The 20000-nt window shown below is 41.8% G+C and overlaps 1 protein-coding gene across 2 annotated transcripts in view; it reads right to left on the bottom strand.

The window, feature by feature from the left end:
- Positions 1-20000, bottom strand: part of LOC125031316 (vezatin-like) — a 49578-nt gene that overhangs the window by 25339 nt on the left and 4239 nt on the right. For both annotated transcript variants that reach the window (XM_047622001.1, XM_047622000.1), the window contains exon 2: positions 2906-3019. In XM_047622001.1, the coding sequence (XP_047477957.1) occupies positions 2906-3019 (114 nt within the window). The remainder of the gene's footprint in view (positions 1-2905; positions 3020-20000) is intronic.

The following is a 20000-nucleotide window of genomic DNA, read 5'->3' as shown; positions in this document are numbered from 1 at the left end:
TGAGTTTTGAGAAGGAGGCGGCAGATGACCCTCAGCCTTCAACCTCCAGGGGTGATAATGACTACATGGCCCCATTAAGAGAGTCAAAGACAAATTATATTTCTGGTAAGATTTATACCATTCTTTGTAAACACACCTGGCTCTTTTGACTTATTACTTTGTTTCTGAGTAGCACTTTTTTTTAACAGAAAACTCAAGTTTTTCTTCCGTATTCACAGACGTCAATGTCTCTGACAGTTTCAATGGTGATGACTTGGACTAGGAGGAATCCGAGTCTGACCCCGAGGAATTCGACACGGACTTGGATGCAGACTACTTGCCAGCAGCTAATACGTCGATAGACTCTGACTAGCCTCTCGCCGAGTACATCAGGCATCACAGGGGAATGAATGCTTCCGGAACTCCTCCTTCATTTGACAGGAGAATGTTTCAAAGTGCCATCGCTTCATTGGGACTTCTGGTGTCCATGCCAACCTGGGTGAAGCATTGAGCCTCCTGGATATCTTCACCAGCTTGTTCACAGAGTTGTTACAAAAAATTATCGACGAGACGATCAGTTAAGTATCTGACCTTTAATTTCTTGCATTCCAATTTGAAAATGTGGTGATTTTCTTTCTCCATGTCTTTGAACACGTGTTTTACGTCTTCTTTCTGGCAATTACATATACATCCACCAGATCCCATGAACCCCTTCACCGCACATGAAGGGATGGGAGGACGCAACGGTGCAGCAGCTCCACTCGTTCATCGGCCTACGGTTCCCCATGAGTCTCCATTCACTGTTTACCGTGAGGGACTTTTGGTCGACAGATCCATTGATGTCTTCCTTGGTGTTTTCTAGGACGATGACCAGGGATCGCTTTGATGCCCTGACCTCCGCGCCCCACTTCGCCGACAACAAGGGGAAGCATGAAGCGGAGGGTCGATTGTGGAAGCTGTATTCTGTGCTGGATATCCTGGACACGATGTCCCAGACTGTGTTCATCCCAAACAAGACCGTGACCATCGACGAGAGCTTGTAGGGTTTCCAGGTTTGACACCATGCCCTGTAGTACAACCCGAGCAAGCGAGCTAGGTGGGGCATGATTGCAGGGCCAGCATGAAGGCTGTTGTCGACCTGATGAAGGTGGAGCTGCCTAACAAGGGATACAAGTTGCACATGGACATCTGGTATTCCTCCACGGCTCTCTTCAGTACTTGTAGGTTTGCATGACCAGCACCATGGGAACAATTCATACCAACAGGAAGGGCATGCCCTTGGACCTGCAGGCAAGCCAGGGACAGCTCTACTTTCGGAGTACCAACACGGGAATGCTCTGCCTTGAATGGGTGGACAAGTGTCCTGTCATGATGCTGTCGACCGATCAGACCAACAAGGACGTTACCCTGCCTCCCAACTGCTGAGGGAAGGAGAGATTGAAGCCCGAGGTCCTTGTCTCGTACAACAACAGCATGAAGAGCGTCAACCTCCTGGATCAGCTGGCGTAGTCTTATCCAGCAATGAGGAAAACCTTCAAGTGGTACAAGATGACCCAGGCAGAATTCAAGGAGTTGGTGCATAGGAGACCAGATGATGTGCAACAGCTGCAGCAGTTCCCTGTGGCCTGCACCCTGTGCACAGCAGTGGTGTTTTTTTTGTTTTTGTTTTTATCGAAAAAGAAAGTAATGCTGTGTTTCTGTTCTCTCTCCAAGCCACACTACTGACTTTGCATACTAAGATGGCTCAAACACTTCAAAAATGGAGTATATACTAAAATATAAGAGAATATCATAGTACATATCATAAGGCTTCAATAAGCCTGCAAACGTATACGTTTCTAAAGTGTAAAACCAGAGATAGCTGTTCTCTGCAAACCAGCTGCCAGAGCCGGTTGAAACTTCCCACAGCTAGTGAGCACCCACCATGTGCCCCGGTGGGGAAACCTGTGCATGTAGAGTGATTTTCAAGCCCATCATTACTGGGTTAGAGGTAAACTTGTTGCACGGCCAGCAGAGGGAAATAAGGAGAAGGATGGTAGGGATGATGGGGAGTGTGTGGGTGGAACTCTTCTGTTTATCGATGGTAAGGATGTCATATGCAAAGCTGAGCCTCGCCCGGGCTATGCCCATGAGGGGAGCCCGGCCTGTGTCGACTACTACCGACTCGCTAACGTGTGTCAGCTAGTGCTGACTCGGCTGAGATTAGTCCTTACCCGCCGTGGTGCCCAGCCACAGCATTAACCTCCAGGCGACAATTGCAACTTCTCGCGCTTGGGCGGGGCGCGAACCGCCGACCCCTCGGATGAAAGGCTGACATGTTACCACTGTACTAACCCGGAGGCTTTATCAATGGTCTTCATAGAACATGATATACAGCTTGGGTTGCATAATGTTTCACTCTGCCAGGCCTTAAAGTCAGATCTTAAAGACAGATGAAAATAATTTGCTATCCATTAAACACTTGAACAGGAATACTGTTGTACATATGAACATTTACAAATTAAGATGTGGGAAAATATTGTGCCAGACAGGTAGGAAAAATTCTATTCGATTCTATGCAGTGAATGCTAACATAATATAAAATGATTATAGTTAATCACTGATGTAAAGTAGTGTGAGTACACTAACTCCTGCATTTCTATTCAATCTAATTTCTCTTACTCTAAGTTAAATGTTTCTTGGGGGAGGGGTTTGGTTGGCAAGCAAAAATTGACAAATTTATGATTCAAGGAGCATTTTTAAGCAATGACTGGAGCTATAAAAGTGTCATTTTGACAAAGAAATCTTGAGGGTGCCGCCTCTGGGGTAAGCACGCCAGACCTCGAGTCTTGGGAGAGCAATTGGCCCCCCAGGGCCCCTCAAATAACGACCCTGCTACAAGTACAACAAAGCTAGTATCAAACAATTAAACTAGTATATAGCATACCTTCTTTATGTTTGGGGCTTCTTCTGAAAACTCTGCTAAACTGTTTGACCTGGACGCTTCCGCTTCAAAATCCGTATAGCCTATCTCTTGTAAGTGTTTGAAGATTGGACTTCCCTGTGAAAAAAGAATGGTTAATCTTGAGTAAAGAAGTATGTATATCTATCTATGTATGTATCTGCCTATCTATCTATTTATCTATCTATCTATATATATATGAGTGTATGTTTAAATATTCATATATATTTATACATATATCTACATCTATCTATCAGCACACACACACACACACACACACATGTATGTGTGAGCATCGAAACTGGGACCAAACCTTTTCAGGGAAGTGGTCAATGTTTTTATTGCGCTAAAACTTATAAAGGGTGACATGACATCACTTAGTGGTATCTGGCAACACCAATGCTGTATACTTAAGGACTCACTGGGGAGGGATGACCAAATGGTTCGAAACAAAGATTATCTACCATGCTTGGCACCTTGTGCGCTTTGGAGATGGGAGTCCTGGGGGTTGAGCGATACCATGTAAGCCCAGCAGCTAGCAACACACCTCTTTGGTTCCTTATTCCAACAAGACGGGTGGTCTGATCCTGGCCCGGTCAGCTCGATTGGCTGGTCTCCTTTCAGGAGGCTAGGGTCAAGCAGTCATGGTGCTATTGGCACTTGCACAGGTCCCATGCATACCAGTCACAATTGCTATTGGCTGCATATTCCCTTTCGCCACCCTATCGTTGTTAGACATAAGCTCTAACAGACAGCTTCCCCTTGTTGGACTCTGTGGTGGGTGGGGATAACAAATTCACAAAATACCCACAAACTGACAGAAAAGATGACAAAAATTGCACAGCATCTGAAGCCATTAATGGCTTATATTGGCAAGAAAAAGTAAAAAGCACAGGCTGACTCGTTAGAACGACAAAGAATCCATCACCTAAACATGTCCATCCATGAGTTTATCCAACAGATGGGCTTTCATGCTGGCCTCTCCAAGCCTCCACCCAAAACAGGGAGACCTCTGACTTCCCCTCAGACATCTTCCCTGACCGAGATAGGAGCACAAGCTAGACCAGCTAAACCAGCTGCTCCCATGACCAAAGCCCAGAATCCATGCTAAAGGGTCAGTTCGAAACGACCTAGACTGGAGACAGACTCTAAGGGAGAGTCTGGACCCTCAAAGCATTTCCCACAGTTTAAGGCTCCCTAAACCTGAAGGCTTTGGCAATGCCTGAGAGCATTGGAGATGCAGAAACAAATCAGGTTGACAATCCAAAGCTTAAAGATGGGAAGAAAGTGTGTATCTCACCGCTGAATCCTGATGACAGGAGTCAAGATGGTGCTACTTGCCTTGCTTCTCAGTTTATGATGTAAAGCTGATCACATCACACTCATAGGATGTTTGGGCTTCCTGAATCTCGAATGAGAAAACCCCAACCAGGCAAGTCTTGGTGACCCTGAAAGTAGCTCCAATTACCATCCATAATTTGGGTAACTGGGGCTCTTACAGCCTAAGAATCTATGTACCCGAGCCACTTCGGTGCTTCACTTGCCAGAAATATGGTTACCTTCAGGCTAGTTGCCAGCCAAGCCTAAATGTGGTGTCTGTAGCAAGGCACATAACTCCGAGGTGTTCTTTAAGGCACAAAAGAAAGACCAAAGGGACACAGACGGACTGTGGACTTCCAGAAGCTGTACCAAGCATGCCTGCATGAGACCAACCAAACAAGAACTCCATTTAACATGATCTCCAGTATGCCCAAGCATATATTCAAGAGAGCCACCAGTTCTCGCTAGATGTGGAAAACAATCGTCTCACCCCCTTCATAACACCATGGGGGCACTTCAGATATCAGCGCACACCAATGGGACACTATGCAGGCAGAATGTATTCACTAAGAGATTTGCTGATACAGAGCCCATATTACCAAATAATGTGTGGACATACTTCTTTATTTGGGACTGCTATGAAAAGCACAACCTTCGCTGGCCACCACCTGAGAAGACTACCACCAGGGGAACGACCACATGAAGAGGATCACCAGCTTCCAGATGACCTTGCAGCTTGCAGTCATGCCACTGTAAAACAATAGGTCTGCACACAGCCTACCCCTCCCCCTCAGCGAGCAGGGATGAGAGGCTACGTTCTCCTGGTTCTAGGAATCCAGAACCAGGAGAATAGCCGGTGGTACAGAAAAGGAACCATAATTGAGTCACCAAGACTGCAATATATTATACACCTGTAAGGCAGCAGGCGAATCACAACACGCACAGACGACAACTGTATTTAACTTAGGAAGACACCTAGTCAAAGTAGCCTGCGTCGCACAGGCTTCGGAGTCCTCGCCAGCAACCCAGCAATAGCAGCAGCCACCCGTGACAGGCCATGAATCACCACCTACGGCGAGACTACGGCGAGACTACGGCGAGACAGCACCGAAGCAAAGCTTGCCTTAGTGACTTACGGCCGTAATATTAAACGTCCCCGCGGGGCGGGCTCTCCCATAATTTTTTAATGCTATTTAAGATATAGTCTACAACTCTTACTTTAATGTATGACGTAAAAAAAAATATATATATATATACACACATAATATAGTTAGTTTTTAAAGACTAATGTTGTACCATTTCGATGTTTTATTACATATTTCAGAAATTCAATAATTACCATATTGTAACACCTCTCATCCCCATATATATATATTATTCTGAAGAACTTTTATTTTACTCATACCCAAATATGAGTGTATCAAATGTATTCTCGGACCAAAGGTCTGAAATTGCATTTATTATAGATTTTGTTAATTTAAACTTTCATCTACAACATAGAGTTATATATCCACGTTAATGCACAACAATCGTTAGACAAATACATTAAGGGGACAATCCCTGAGAAAATGCCGATTTTCACTTTTATGTTGAAAAATAGAAAATGGTCTTACAGATTTTAATGAAATTTTGTAGGATGAAAGACTACTTTATTATGTAGGTGCAACGAAATGTTTTCTTATTTTTTTAAAGTTAGGTTAACTCTAGCCTTCTCACGTCCCAGAGTTATCACTTAATTTACTATATTACTTTTGCTGAGAAAACCTCTAGGTCATATAAACAAAACAACGTATTCCAATTTGGAAATTCATTAATTCGTTTCAAAATTATCGCATGTTACATAACTGCAAAAAATAAAGAGGACAAAAAGGTTAAAAACTGGTAAATAAAATATTTTGAATTAAGAAAAAAAAAAAAAAAAAAAACGATACGTAGTTCTATGCGCATACTGACGTTCTGTTGGGGGGGGGGGGGGGGGAAAGCATTTTGAGGTCGGACAAAAACTGTAAGCCGTGAGAAAGAAAAAAAAAAAAAAACTTTACGAGTAATCGACCTTCAAACTTTTTTGATAATTTTCTATTAATTTTCCATTTTTTTTCGCTTGCTTCCTGGCTACTTTATACATAAGAAAAAGCCCAACCATTGCTCTATCTCTTGTTCTTTATTTCATTCAGAACGGATTAATAGTTATTGCACAGCATCACAAAATACAATATAATATAGCACTGAAGTCATCCTGCGCCGTAACTATGCGGTCCACGTGACCATAAAATAACGTTGTAATATCACGTTCACGCACTTCTAAACTCGAACTCGTTTTTTCTGCTGTCAGGAGTCCTCTATACCTCATATTACCCTCCACCTCGGTTGTCCCATTTTCTTATTACCCCCCCCCCCGGCCGAAAATGGGAGGTAGGGAAGATAAGGGGGAGTGGGGTAAATATAAATATGCTCATACGTAATCACCCATAAGCAAACAGGGTGTACAACGGGAGGAAGGGAGAATAAGAAAGCTAATACTAAAACATGGATACTACTACTCATGGTTCCTGGTCTCTTTTCAACTGAGATGAGGAAAAATCTTCAACTCAGTTGAAATATCCCTTCAGAGAGTATCATGGGCTACCAACCTACTCCTTGTCGCCAAGGTAGACACGCACACTCATACACTCGCGCGCACACTCATATACTCGCGCGCACACCCTAACACTCGGGTGAAATTCGCTGATCAGCGAAATAGTTGTCCGGGGTTAGGCCCTCGTTTGACCACCTAATTTTCACATGAGTTATTCTACAATAGTATACGAATCTGAAACAGGGCATAACTCATTTTCGACCCCCCCCCACCCCGACCCAACCCCCCAAAACCAGGGACGGTCCCCTTAACGTAAATATATCGATGCTCATTTTATAGATGAAGTCTTAAATTAACAAAACATTTATTAAACGCAATTTTGAGTAATTGTATGCACATGCCTTCATTGGTTTTCATATATAAATATACATATTTACAGGTTTATACAACAAATGCATAAATACACATTTCCATCTATCTATTTATATGTGTATGAGTGCTTCGGGGAGGTTTTTAGCCTTTAAAATCCGTCGGCGGCGAAATTACGACATCTATCTAGCCTTTATGAAGAATAAAATCGGCATAATTCATTTAGATTAAGGCTAGAATTAAGGCTGGGATTAAAACACCGAGGCAGGAGCGTTGTCACGAGCCCGAGAATAAAAAAAAAACAAAAAAACATGCAATCCTGACTGATTTATTAATAATTAAGTATAAATATATATATGTTTATATGAATAAATATATAAATATATATACGTATATATACATGTGTGTGTGTGTATGTGTATACATATACATGTATATATACTTATATCTACACACACACACACATATATGTATTTATATATATATACATATATATATCTACACAAGTATATTTATATGTATGTATATGTGTATATATATGCATCTATGTGTGTGTGTGTGTGTGTGTGTGTGTGTGTGTGTGTGTGTGTGTGTGTGTGTGTGTGTGTGTGTGTGTGTGTGCGTGTGCGTGTGCGTGTGTGTGTGCACACATGTATATAGATGTATGTATATATGTATACGTATGCATATAAATAAATAAAAAATATATATATTTATACACATATTATTTATATATATACTCTATACATGTATAAATAAATAAATAAATAAATACATATATATATATCATATACACATATATGTATTATGTATAAATATAAATAAATGACTATAACATGTAATAGCGCATCGACGCCGGTTCGAAGTCAGGCACCATTCAAGCAACATGAAATCCAACAAAATCGAGGCCAGGACAAACATTAAATTCATTGTGAAACTCGGTTGGGAGAATAGGAAAATCATTGACGGTCTGGAACAAGTTTATGGTGACAATGCTCCAAAGAAATAACAGACTACAAATGGATAAGTCGGTTCAGAAGTGGTAGAAACGAAATTGAAGTTGAGCCCCAAAGTGGCAGGCCATCAACGTCAGTTTGTGAGGAAAACATTGGTGCTGTTTGCGAGATGATTGAAAAAAAATAGACGAATAACCACTGAATCAGTAGCAGAAATACTCAACATCTCTGTGGGTTCTGTACACACAATTCTGGTGGAGAGTTTGGGGTTAAGCAAAAGGCTGTTGCGCCCAGATCAGCAGCAAACAAGGGTAGATCTTTCAATAGAAATTTTGAACAAGTGGGATGAGGACTCTTCTGCAGACATTTGTGACAGGTAATGAAACGTGGCTCTACCATTACAATCCTGGGCACCTCCAGTGTTTTTGTTTTTGCAGGTGACACGAGGCTACAGTAGGCGTAGTCAGCACCCCACCTCAGACCCGCAGCTCTCTTCTACACCAGGGTAGCCCTTGTGGCTTTGACCCCTGGGTAGGGAGGCCCAATAGTCTGGGGCGTCATTTGGGCGCACTTTTTCTTTTGTCCTGAAATCCTTTCATCTTAATGTGACTTTCCTGAGCCTACCGGAGTTCCTCGTGAACTCCTGTATTCGCTTGGGGGGTGGGCATTGAATTACCGTCCTTCGCCTAGGCAAGTTCGGCGGTTAGGAAGTGTCCCACACATAACTCGATCCCTCTGTGGTACTGGAGAACGCAACCAGGCTTCCACTGGGGGGACAGAAAACTGCCTTACTCTCTTAGCTATTGCTGTTAAGTTGATACCAAAAGTTAAGAGTTTTTGATCCCTTCAGGACTACGACTTTGAGACAAGGGGTCGGACCAGGTCCGATACCCAGGATGGATGCTACCCCGGATACCTCTTCTCCTCAAGGAGGAGGGGCGACTCATGACCACTCTTCGACTATGAACAACGGCACCCCCACTTATGACAATTTTCAAAATCCCCACCCAGAATGCAAGGTTCGCGAATGTAAAGTGTGTGAATGAAAATCAGTCTCTTTGAACATGAACCCCTTTATCATCAAAAAGGTTCTTCATGGTCAATTGGACGGCGATTTTGATTTTGTCAAAAAATTGCGAGATGGAATCCTCCTTGTTAAAGTACAATATAACTCCCAGATTAAGGATTTATTTAAGCTGACGCAAATTCTTGATCATCGAGTTAAAGTAACTATTCCTATTGGCCCAAATACCTGTAAGGGAGTAATCTTTCACAGGGATTTGAGGACGATGGAAGAAAGTGAAATTCTTGAGAGCATGAAGGACGAAGACGTAGTGGACGTTTATTGTATGACCAAGAAGGATGGGAATGTGTGAACGAAAACTGGACTGTGTTTTTTACCTTTGCTTTGAATAAAATCGGTTATGAACGGTTCAAGTTAGACCTTATATCCAAAAGCCTTATATCCAAGTAAATTTGTTTGCCATAACTGTGCTGAAGCTCATGACACCATTACATGTACTAGTTAGATTTCCAAATGTGCTAACTGTGGAGGTCCCCCATCAGTCAGGATCTGCTGAGTGCAGCATCCTGAAGAAGATACTGAGACATTAGCATATATGAGAAAGCATGAAGTTAGTTATACTGAAGCTAAGAGGAAAGTGGAGAGTTGACCCACAAACCTGATACTTCCTATGATGCAGCAGTAACTAACAACACCCCTAGTGCAAGTGATGTCAGTCAACACCTTGCAGCTAAGGATAAAGAAATTGCTGAACTCAAACAAACCATTAAAGAATTAAATATTAAAGTATATCAACTGACAAAATTGGTCGATCAAATGGCTGCATCAACCCAGCATAAACATTCTAAGGAGGCTGATACGGAATCACAGTCCGGAGCGCACCTCCCCGTCCAGGCTACACCTGTGAGGACTTCGTCTGGCTCGCGATCGGTTTCTCGAGAGAGAAGCAGGTCGCAATCTGTCAGTCGTCTCACTCGCTAGGAGGTGCAGGACATGGAGGCTTCTGTCTCCAAACCATCCCGTGAGAGGTCCCCGGGAAGCGAGGGAGAGGAGGCGCCTCCCTCACATAAAAAGAAAATTAAAACTGGTGGACAAGGCAGTTCCAAACCCCATAAAACGTAATCTTCGCGTCGACCATTATACAATGGAACTGTCGAAGTCTCAGATCTAAAAGTAAATGACCTTAAATTATTAGCCTCGTCCTATGCTCCCGATATTATAGTTCTCCAAGAAACGCATTTAACACACCTCGTCTCTGACGAGGTCGTATCGCTGAGGAACTACCTTTTATGTCAGAAGGATCATGAGGGTAGGGGTGGAGGCGGATTTGCCATGTACATCCACCAAAACCTCCCTTTTACAGAAGTGACTATTGATTCTACTTTGGAGTTTGTCGCATGCAAAGTAAATATTAATGGCACGTATCTAGCTATATGTTCAGTTTATTGTCCACCTGATAAAGTGATAGTCTATGATGAGCTAAAAATCATATGGATGGTAGGTGATTTCAATGCTCTACCATCCATCCTGCGGGTGGATGGTAGAGGTGAGTAAGTAGTTAATTTGAGTCTGATTTAGTCCTTCTGAGCGATGGTAGTCCGACGCGGGTGGACGATAATACCGGTAATTTGAGCTTTATAGACATATCACGGGTCTCTTCATCAATAGCAGCCAAGTGCCTGTGGCACATCATTGACGACTCGTTGGGAAGCGATCATCTTCCTATTTTAATTGAATATTCACGCGACACAGTAAGAACACCTTCAGCGCCTAAATTTAACATAAAAAGAGCAGACTGGGTCGCCTTCACAAGGAGCGTCAAGCTCGAACTTGTTGGAGAAACCATTGATGATAAAGTAAACAATATTCAGAATTCGATTTTAGAAGCAGCATTGCTATCCATTCCTAAAACTTCGACAGATAGCGTTAAGCATAGAGTTCCATGGTGGACACCAGATTGCTGCAGGGCGCTGTGCCGATGCAATAAGGCCTACAGGCTTTTCAAAAATAACATCACAAATGAGAACTTTAGCAACTACAAACAAGCAAGAGCTAGGGCTCGTAGAGTAATTAGACAATCAAAAAGAGACTCCTGGCGAAGCTTTGTCTCTACAATTAACAGCATTACCAAAATATCAGAGGTTTGGTCCACTATCAATAAAATAAATTAGAAAAAAAACATCTTTCAAAATAAATAACATCATTCACGAGGGCAATAATTAAGATTCACCAAGAGACATTGCTAATGCACTCGCCAGGCAGTTCTCTCATACAAGCAGCTCAGCAAATTACCATCCCGCATTCCTGCCCATCAATGAAGCAGCTTAGCTGCAACCTATTAATTTTGCCACTTAAGATGACTTTGACTACAATAAAGATCTTACAATGGATGAGCTTGTCCGAGCCCTAGATGGCAGTAGAGGAACATCCTCAGGCCCCGATGAGATTCAATATGAGATGATCTTAATCATGATGACATGATTAAGTTGCTAGAAGTGTACAATGAAATTTGGAAAAGCCACACTTTTCCAAACTCATGGCACTTCGCCCACATCATTCTCATATTGAAAGGAGGGGGTAATTCCAGATTTGCCATCTCCTACCGCCCAATTGTGTTGACAAGTTGCTTATGCAAGGTCATAGAACGAATGGTTAACAGTAGGCTATTGCATTTTTTGAATTCTAGTAATTTACTAGTTAACGAGCAATGCGGTTTCCGAAAGGGATGCCAAACTCTCGATCAACTAGTAAAGCTGGACAGTCATATTCAAGAGGCAATTGCCAAAAAAAGATTTTTTGATTTCAGTATTTTTAGATACAGAAAAAGCCTACGACATGACATGGCGATATGGCCTACTCAGAAAACTTTGTGCTTTTGGATTACGTGGAGATTTGCCTTGTTTTATACAAAACTTCATTTCTAACAGAATATTTTGTCAAATTATTTTGTGGGAATGTCACTTTTTCCGACATTTCTGTGCAAGCAAACGGGGTCCCACAAGGAAGTGTCTTGTCACCAACATTATTTTTATGTATGATAAATGACATCTTACCAGCTCCTCCTCGGAATCATAAATACTCACTGTATGCTGATGTTTGTTCATTATGGCATTCAAGCAATAATGCAGAATTCTCAGCAAATCGCATCCAATTGGCACTGGGTATGATTCATAACTGGGGCCTCCAGTGGGGTTTTAAGTTTTCCACAAGAAAGAGTATTGGGGTCATTTTTTCACATAAGAGAAAGCCGAACATCAGGCTAACTCTACACAACCACCCAAATACCTATTCAAAATTCTGCTAAATTTCTTGATTTACTTTTTGATAGTAGACTCAAGACCACATTGGTCAGTTAAAGAATAAATGTCAAAGAGCACTAAATTTATTTAAGTGAATTTCTGGTAATAAATAGGGAGCTGATAGACAGGCTTTGCTAATGGTATATAAAGCACTGTAGATTATGGGTCAATCGCGTATGATTCGGCATCGATAACAAGTTTGAAAGGTTTGGATGTTGTGCAGAATGCCTGTTTGTGTTGGAGCCCTAAAATGTACTCGGATCGAGTGTTTTTAGGTGGAGTCAGGAGTACCTCCCCTCCGAGTCAGATGGCGGCCAGTTAGCACTGACCTATTCGAGACCCGAGCCACCCTAATGGCAAAGAAAGCACTAGGCCCTTTGCCATGCGACTCCACGATCTCGCCGAGAAAGACGGTATAGATCTCTCTACCATTGATACCCTGGTTCAGTCAAACATAGTGCCATGGTAAACACCCAATGGAAGCCTGGCTTCCATCAGCCATGGCGCCGGAGGTGGAGGTACGCCAGAGGTTCAGAGAGATCCTTATTAAACATCTAAATTTTTTCATATATACCAACGGCTCCAAGACAGATGAGTGTGTGTGCGGGTGTATGGCCGACTGAATGTGAACTAAAGTTCAGACTGCCGAATCATACATCGATTTTTCTTGCTGAACTTTTTGCTGTTGACAAAGCTATTGATTTTGCACTATCGACGACCCACGATAGAATAGTTATTTTTTCAGACTCACTAAGTTCACTTAAAGCTATTAAATCCTTAGAAACAACTAAAAATGAACTGCTAGGTAATATCATTCGTAAGTTACATGGTGCCAACAAATCAATCAAGCTAATATGGGTACCAGGCCACTCTGGTATCCATGGCATGAACAGGCTGACAAATTAGGTGGGTCAACTCGCGATCTGGACACTACCATAGTTCGTACAGATCTCAGGTGTTTTGTGTCTCTTAAAAAAAGCAAAATTACATCTCCTGTGGCAAAGTGAGTGGACCAACCTCCAACTAACAAAATAAAAACAGAAATAGAACTGTGGGGCACATCCCACAGGAAAGAAAGAAGGGATGAGGTGATGTTGGCCCGTCTTAGGGTCAACGCTACAAGACTCATCCACCTCACTCCCTACATTGAAAAAAAAAAATTCTCCACAATGTCTCCTCTGCAATCCCAACCTTACCATAACACATATCCTCACAGTATGCCAACAACACCATATCCATAGACAAAAAATAAAAAAAATATTTCCAACAAATCAATAAAGAATTCTCACTAATTAATATATTATCAGCCAATGAAAAAATAATCAGTAAAGTAATCACTTTTTTAAGGGAGACAAAACTGAATGACCTTATATAGATTAAGAGAATAAATAGGATCCACTGGCCTAATAACCTTGGCCACATGCCACTGGTTGAAAGAAGAAAGAAGATAGTCGTTCTTGTATGAAATTTTGATGACCGCACACCTTGTTCATAAGGCAGCAGCAACAAAGACAAAGTCTTGTGCCACAAGAGCTACCCTGGAGCCCGGTGCCTCTCGCCTCCCTTGATTTTGTTGCTTCTGAGTTTTTTATGTAATTTGAAATTATTACAGATCCTTATGCACTTTCTAGTGCTTTGGCTGCACCTTCAGTGCTCTTATTTTTGCAGGTGACAGAGGCTACAGTAGGAGTAGTCAGCACCCCACCTCAGACCTGCAGCTCTCTACTACACTAGGGTAGCCCTTGCAGGCTTTGACCCCTGAGTAGGGAGGCCCAGTAGTGTGAAGCGTTCTTTGGGCACACTTTTTCTTTTATCCTGAATTCTGATACCCCGGCTACCCCTTCTCCTCCTCAAGGAGGACTATGATCAATTTGACTGTGAACAATAGGTTCATGAATGTTAAATGCGTGAATGAAAATCAATCGCTTTTGAACGTGAAGCCCTTTATCATCAAAAAGGTCCTTGATTTACTTAAGCTGATGCAAATTCATGATCTCTGAGTTAAAGTAACTAACTGGCCCAAATACCTGTAAAGGAGTAATCTTTCACAGGGATTTGAGGACGATGGAAGAAAGTGAAATTTTCAAGAGCATGAAGGACCAAGACGTAGTGGACGTTCATTGTATGACCAAGAAGGATGGGAATGTGCAAATGAAAACTGGACTGACCTAGCTTTAAATAAAATCCCTGAGTATGTCAATGTTGGATATAAACGTGTCCAAGTCAGACCTAACATCCAAAAGCCAATGCATTGTAATAGATGCCAAAAACAAACCTCATTAAGATGTATTGAAAAAGACTAATAAATTTGTTTGCTGTAAATGTGCTGAAGCCCACGACACCATCACATGTACTACTCAGATTTCCAAATGTGCTTGTAAAGGCTATTTAGATTACTTAAACATATGGTTAGCAGGAGTAGTGAAAGGGGACGGTTGGCTTAACCTCTTTTGTTGAGAAGCGTAAGCAACACAGATAATTCACACGGATACAAGTCTTGGTAAGGCTTAGTGCTGGGTGTACGGTCAGCCTGGAGGGGGGCCGACAGGTGGCTCAGCGGCCGGCCTAGACCCGACAGGCTCTCGGCAGGAACTCTCCCTGACCTGGGTCATCCTGGGCCTTAAGTATTGGTGAGTGGCGTGGGCACGCCACAACCGCCGGCTGGCTTGGGCTAGCGTGGGCGCACCACGTGGCAATAAATATATAAATGGCTCCCACGTGGCTGACATGGGAGCCATTTATATATACTATATTGCTCGGCCACCTACTAACGCCTTGCTCCGAGACGCCTGGCTGGTTCTTGACTTGTAATCACTTCGTTCTTGCGTGTGATGTCCCTGGCGCATCTTCATGGCTTCTCGTCCCTGTCGTCATCTTCATCTTAGTCCCTCGTAAATTAGTTCTTCCACGACATCCACATGTCCTCCTTGACTTTGGACTCGTCCTCGTAGTCCTCGAACAGGCCTAACTCGGCGGCTTACTCACCCAATGCCCGTTCCCGCAGATCTCATCCAGGTCCTCGGCTGCTTGCTAGTACCGACGTCCTTGTTGTCCTCGTCAGGATCACGGGCGTCCGGCAGGAAGCGTCCTCTTCGGGTGACGATCTCCGGGAGGTTGAGTGGATCTGCAGCGTCCAGGCAGCGACGCCCGTCCATCATGGGGCGACTGGTACCTGCTCTGGCGAGTTCCTGGTCATTCACTGGATCTATGGGCTTAATTATCCTAGTCTTTCTCGGTTTCTGGCGATCTTCCGATGACGTTTTCCACAGCGCCCGAAGGTGACCGTTTCTACAGCAGGGCCTCCTTCGGTGCCGTGACAGATATCGTGAACCAGATTATACACATAAGGGCCAAGATAGTTAGAGAAAAGAGAGACAACAGAGAAGAGGGGATGTTAAGTGCCACTTGCCGATTATTTATATTATTTGCAGTTTTTATGGTTGACTTTTCGTTATTTTCGTCTTTTTTTTTGTGTGTGTTTTATTTCACAAAGTTAAGGAAGAAAATAGGAGAGAGAGACGGTACAGACCTAGCTTGAACTACCAACCGTCTCTGATAGACAGGAGGGTAAATAAGTGTGTGTGTGTGTGTGTGTGTGTGTGTGTGTGTGTGTGTGTGTGTGTGTGTGTGTGTGTGTGTGTGTCAGTTAATGAGAGTCAAAGTGACCTCACACAGACCTGACATGGATGCCAAACACGGAAATTAACGTTCATTTTATACAAATGCAATAAACTAGCTATAGAAGTGATACAAAATTATTTCAAGTACTACATTGAATTTAACATTTAATGATATGCGACAGAATGACGCAATAATGAATGGTGACGTGAAAAACATTCGCAAGCAAATCTTCTCATGGAACAATCTGCCGAGGTATTGTCAACTGCACATGCAGACTTCATTGACGAGGGGGTCTATACCCCAAGAATGCCGTACTTCATGAAGCGAAACAAGCTGGGAAAATTTATAAATAACCCACTCTAGCTGCGAGTCTGTGATGGGCACTCATGCAATGCCCTACAGGTATTTATCATGAATCACAAATCGATGGGATTTACCCAAACATGGCAGTGACGTCTAAAGTGTGAGCAGGGTGTGATTAATAAGCGAATCACGATTCTAGCTTAAGCCCTAGTCCTACATTATTTAACGGACGTAACAGTGAGTCACACCAGCTCAAAACGTTGCCCAACGAACTAACGTCGGAACGCGGATCTATTAGGCATATACGCAACCCCAAGTAATCAGGCATTCTGACACTATGATAAGGGGAAGATCCATGGTACTATATAAAAATGTAAATAATTCGTGTTACAAGCTCCGCTCTAGCGCCGATAGAACGTGTCACCAATGAACATGTAACGGATGCTGCTCGTTATCCTATAATGTAACAATCTCGAAAAACAATATACAGGAAATGCCAGCTGTTCTCACATTCATTTCACCGTGTCAATCACTCAGAGTGAAAGTGGGGTCAGATCACACAGCTGTCCCAAGCAGATGAGACTAATAGGTTTCACTCGGAGTTCAGGTCAAGACGGGAAATGGGTAGCGAGAAAAGAATAATGATATGATGTTCATGAAAACAGTAAAATCATGAACGCGCTAAATTCGTTGCAATTGAAACAATTTACTCTCTAATCACGAGAAAAATTAAACAAATACGTAATAAATGAATGATATTCATATTGTTTGAACCCATACTGTGATCACACAGTAATGTGATCTGAGGTCAGAAGAATGGAGAGCGTACCATTTGCTGTTAATTAGCACTTTAACCTAACAAAACCAGCGTGAGCGTGACTGCACATACAGCTTAACACATTTAGGGGATGATAGAGAAAAGATAGGAAAAAGGCCCAAATATGTACTCACAACAGGTTCTGAAGACATCGTGGGAGCGATTGGTTCGAGCGGTAACCAGAGGCTGTGTGTCCATGTTGCTAGCCGAAAGGACGCAACGAACCACCCTGCCACCAGACTGTAAAGGCTCTTTAGACGAACACCTTTAAACAGTGATAAACAGGAGTGATAGCCAACGTTAGCACGGCTCATAACACAGTGATTCGGAGACTATGAGTCCCTGTTGCGTGCCAAAAGGATGCAACGACCACCCTGCCACCAGATATGTAAAGGCTCTATATTGAGAAGAATGCATAAACACATCTATATTACATGTGCGATACAAGTCTTGGTAAGGCTTAGTGCTGGGTGTACGGTCAGCCCAGAGGTGGGGGGTGGACGGCTGGCTCAGCGGCTGGCCTTGACCCTACAGGCTCTCGGCAGGAATTCTCCCTGACCTGGGTCATCCTGGGCCTTAAGTACTGGTGAGTGGCGTGGGCACGCCACGACCGCCGGTTGGCTTGGGCTAGCGTGGGCGCACCACGTGGGAGCCATTTATATATACTATAGTGCTAACTGTGGAGGTCCCCATCAGTCAGGATCTGCTGAGTGCAGCAGCCTGAAGAAGGAGACTGGGACATATATGAGAAAACATGAAGTTAGTTATACTGACGCTAAGAGGAAAGTGGAAAGTTTGACACACAAACCCAATACTTCCTATGCTGCAGCAGTAACTAACATCACCCCTAGTGCAAGTAATGTCAGTCAACAGCTTGCAGATAAGGATAAAGAAATTGCTGAACTGAAACTGTTAAAGAATCAAATATTAAAGTATATCAATTGACTAAATTGGTCGATCAAATGGCTGCATTAACCCAGCATAAACATCCTAAGAAAATCACAGTCCCGATCGCACCTCCCTGTCCAGGCAAATCCTGTGAGGACTTCGCTTGGCTTGCGATCGGTTTCTCGAGAGAGAAGCAGGTCGCAATCTGTCAGTCGTCTCACTCGCCAGGAGGTGCAGGACATGGAGGCTTCTGTCTCCAAACCATCCCGTGAGAGGTCCCCGGGAAGCGAGGGAGAGGAGGCACCTTCCTCTCATATGAAGTAAATTAAAACTGGCGGACAAAACACTTCTAATCCCCATAAAACGTAATCTTTGCGTTAACCATTATACAGTGGAACTGTCGAAGTCTTAGATCTAAAGTAAATGACCTTAAATTATTAGCCTTGTCCTATGCTCCTGATATTATAGTTCTCCAAGAAATGCACTTAACACACCTCGTCTCTGATGAGGTCGTTTTACTGAGGAACTGCCATCTGTGTAGTTCCTGTAAGAATACAGCACTGTGGGTTTTTAACTCTGTATTAATACAGGACTGTGGGTTTTTAATTCTGTAAGAATACAGTACCGTGGGTTTTGGACCCTTTAACCCAATGCCAACGGGCATGACGAGTATGCGTATGCCATGCCCACTGAGAGTTTACTTGTTTAATTGATTTTAAACATAGATGGCTACACTTGTACTAAGAAACCATTAGCCTATTACGATTACTGCCTGTCTTGCCTATTTACCCTTTTCCTTGATTTTTGAAAATATATTTTTTTTATATTGCCATTACTTATGTCTATAATGTCTTTAATAAAAATAACACCTTCAATATTCATAACATTTTACCAAAAAAGGAAAAAAAAAAAAGAAAAAAAAGAAAAAAAAAAAAGAAAATAAATAAATAAATAAATAAATAAATTAATTAATTAAAAGTATTTTTACAGCAGCATTGACTTAGCATATAAATATATATAAATATATCTATGTCTATATATATGTATACACATGTATATATGTACATATGTACATATATACATAAATATATATAAATATACATATATATAAATACATAAATGCATATACATACATATATAAATATATATAGATAGATAGATAAATCGATAGATAAAAAAATATATATTTTCATAAAAAAAAATATATATATGTATATGTGTGTGTGTGTATATATGTATATGTATATATATTATATATATATATATATATATATACACTCACACATATATACATACATATACATGTATGTATTTATATACATATATATATACGTGTATATATATATATATATATATATATATATATATATATATATATATATATATGTATATATATAGATACACACACACACACACACACACACACACACACACACACATATATATATATATATATATATATATATATATATATATATATATATATATAATATATAGATATATTTATATGTATATATATATATGTACATATATATACATATAGATGTATATATATGTATATATATATATATATGGCCTTCTGATAGAATCCTTGCTGTTCAATGTTCTAAAAGTCCATTTTCTGTAATCAGTGATGCAAGATGAGGCTGAGAAGTTAAGGCCATGGATACTGTACCCAAAAAAGCATTCAAGTCTACAAGACAACAAACTAGAGATGTAGGGCTAGCCACAAAAACTAATGTTGAACACTGAATATGATGTAATGAATGCATCTGTGTACAGAGTCCCATCCCATTTTTATGTGACCTGTATTCAAGTCACTAAGCCCTGAGCATCACAAAAATGTAGTAGCAGCACAGAAGAGATGCTTCATATGCCTTAGGGACTGCCAGCTACTTAAAAAATTGC

Source organism: Penaeus chinensis, chromosome 12 (assembly GCF_019202785.1).
Source record: "Penaeus chinensis breed Huanghai No. 1 chromosome 12, ASM1920278v2, whole genome shotgun sequence".
Taxonomy (NCBI): domain Eukaryota; kingdom Metazoa; phylum Arthropoda; class Malacostraca; order Decapoda; family Penaeidae; genus Penaeus; species Penaeus chinensis.
This window is presented reverse-complemented; position numbering and strand designations above follow the sequence as displayed.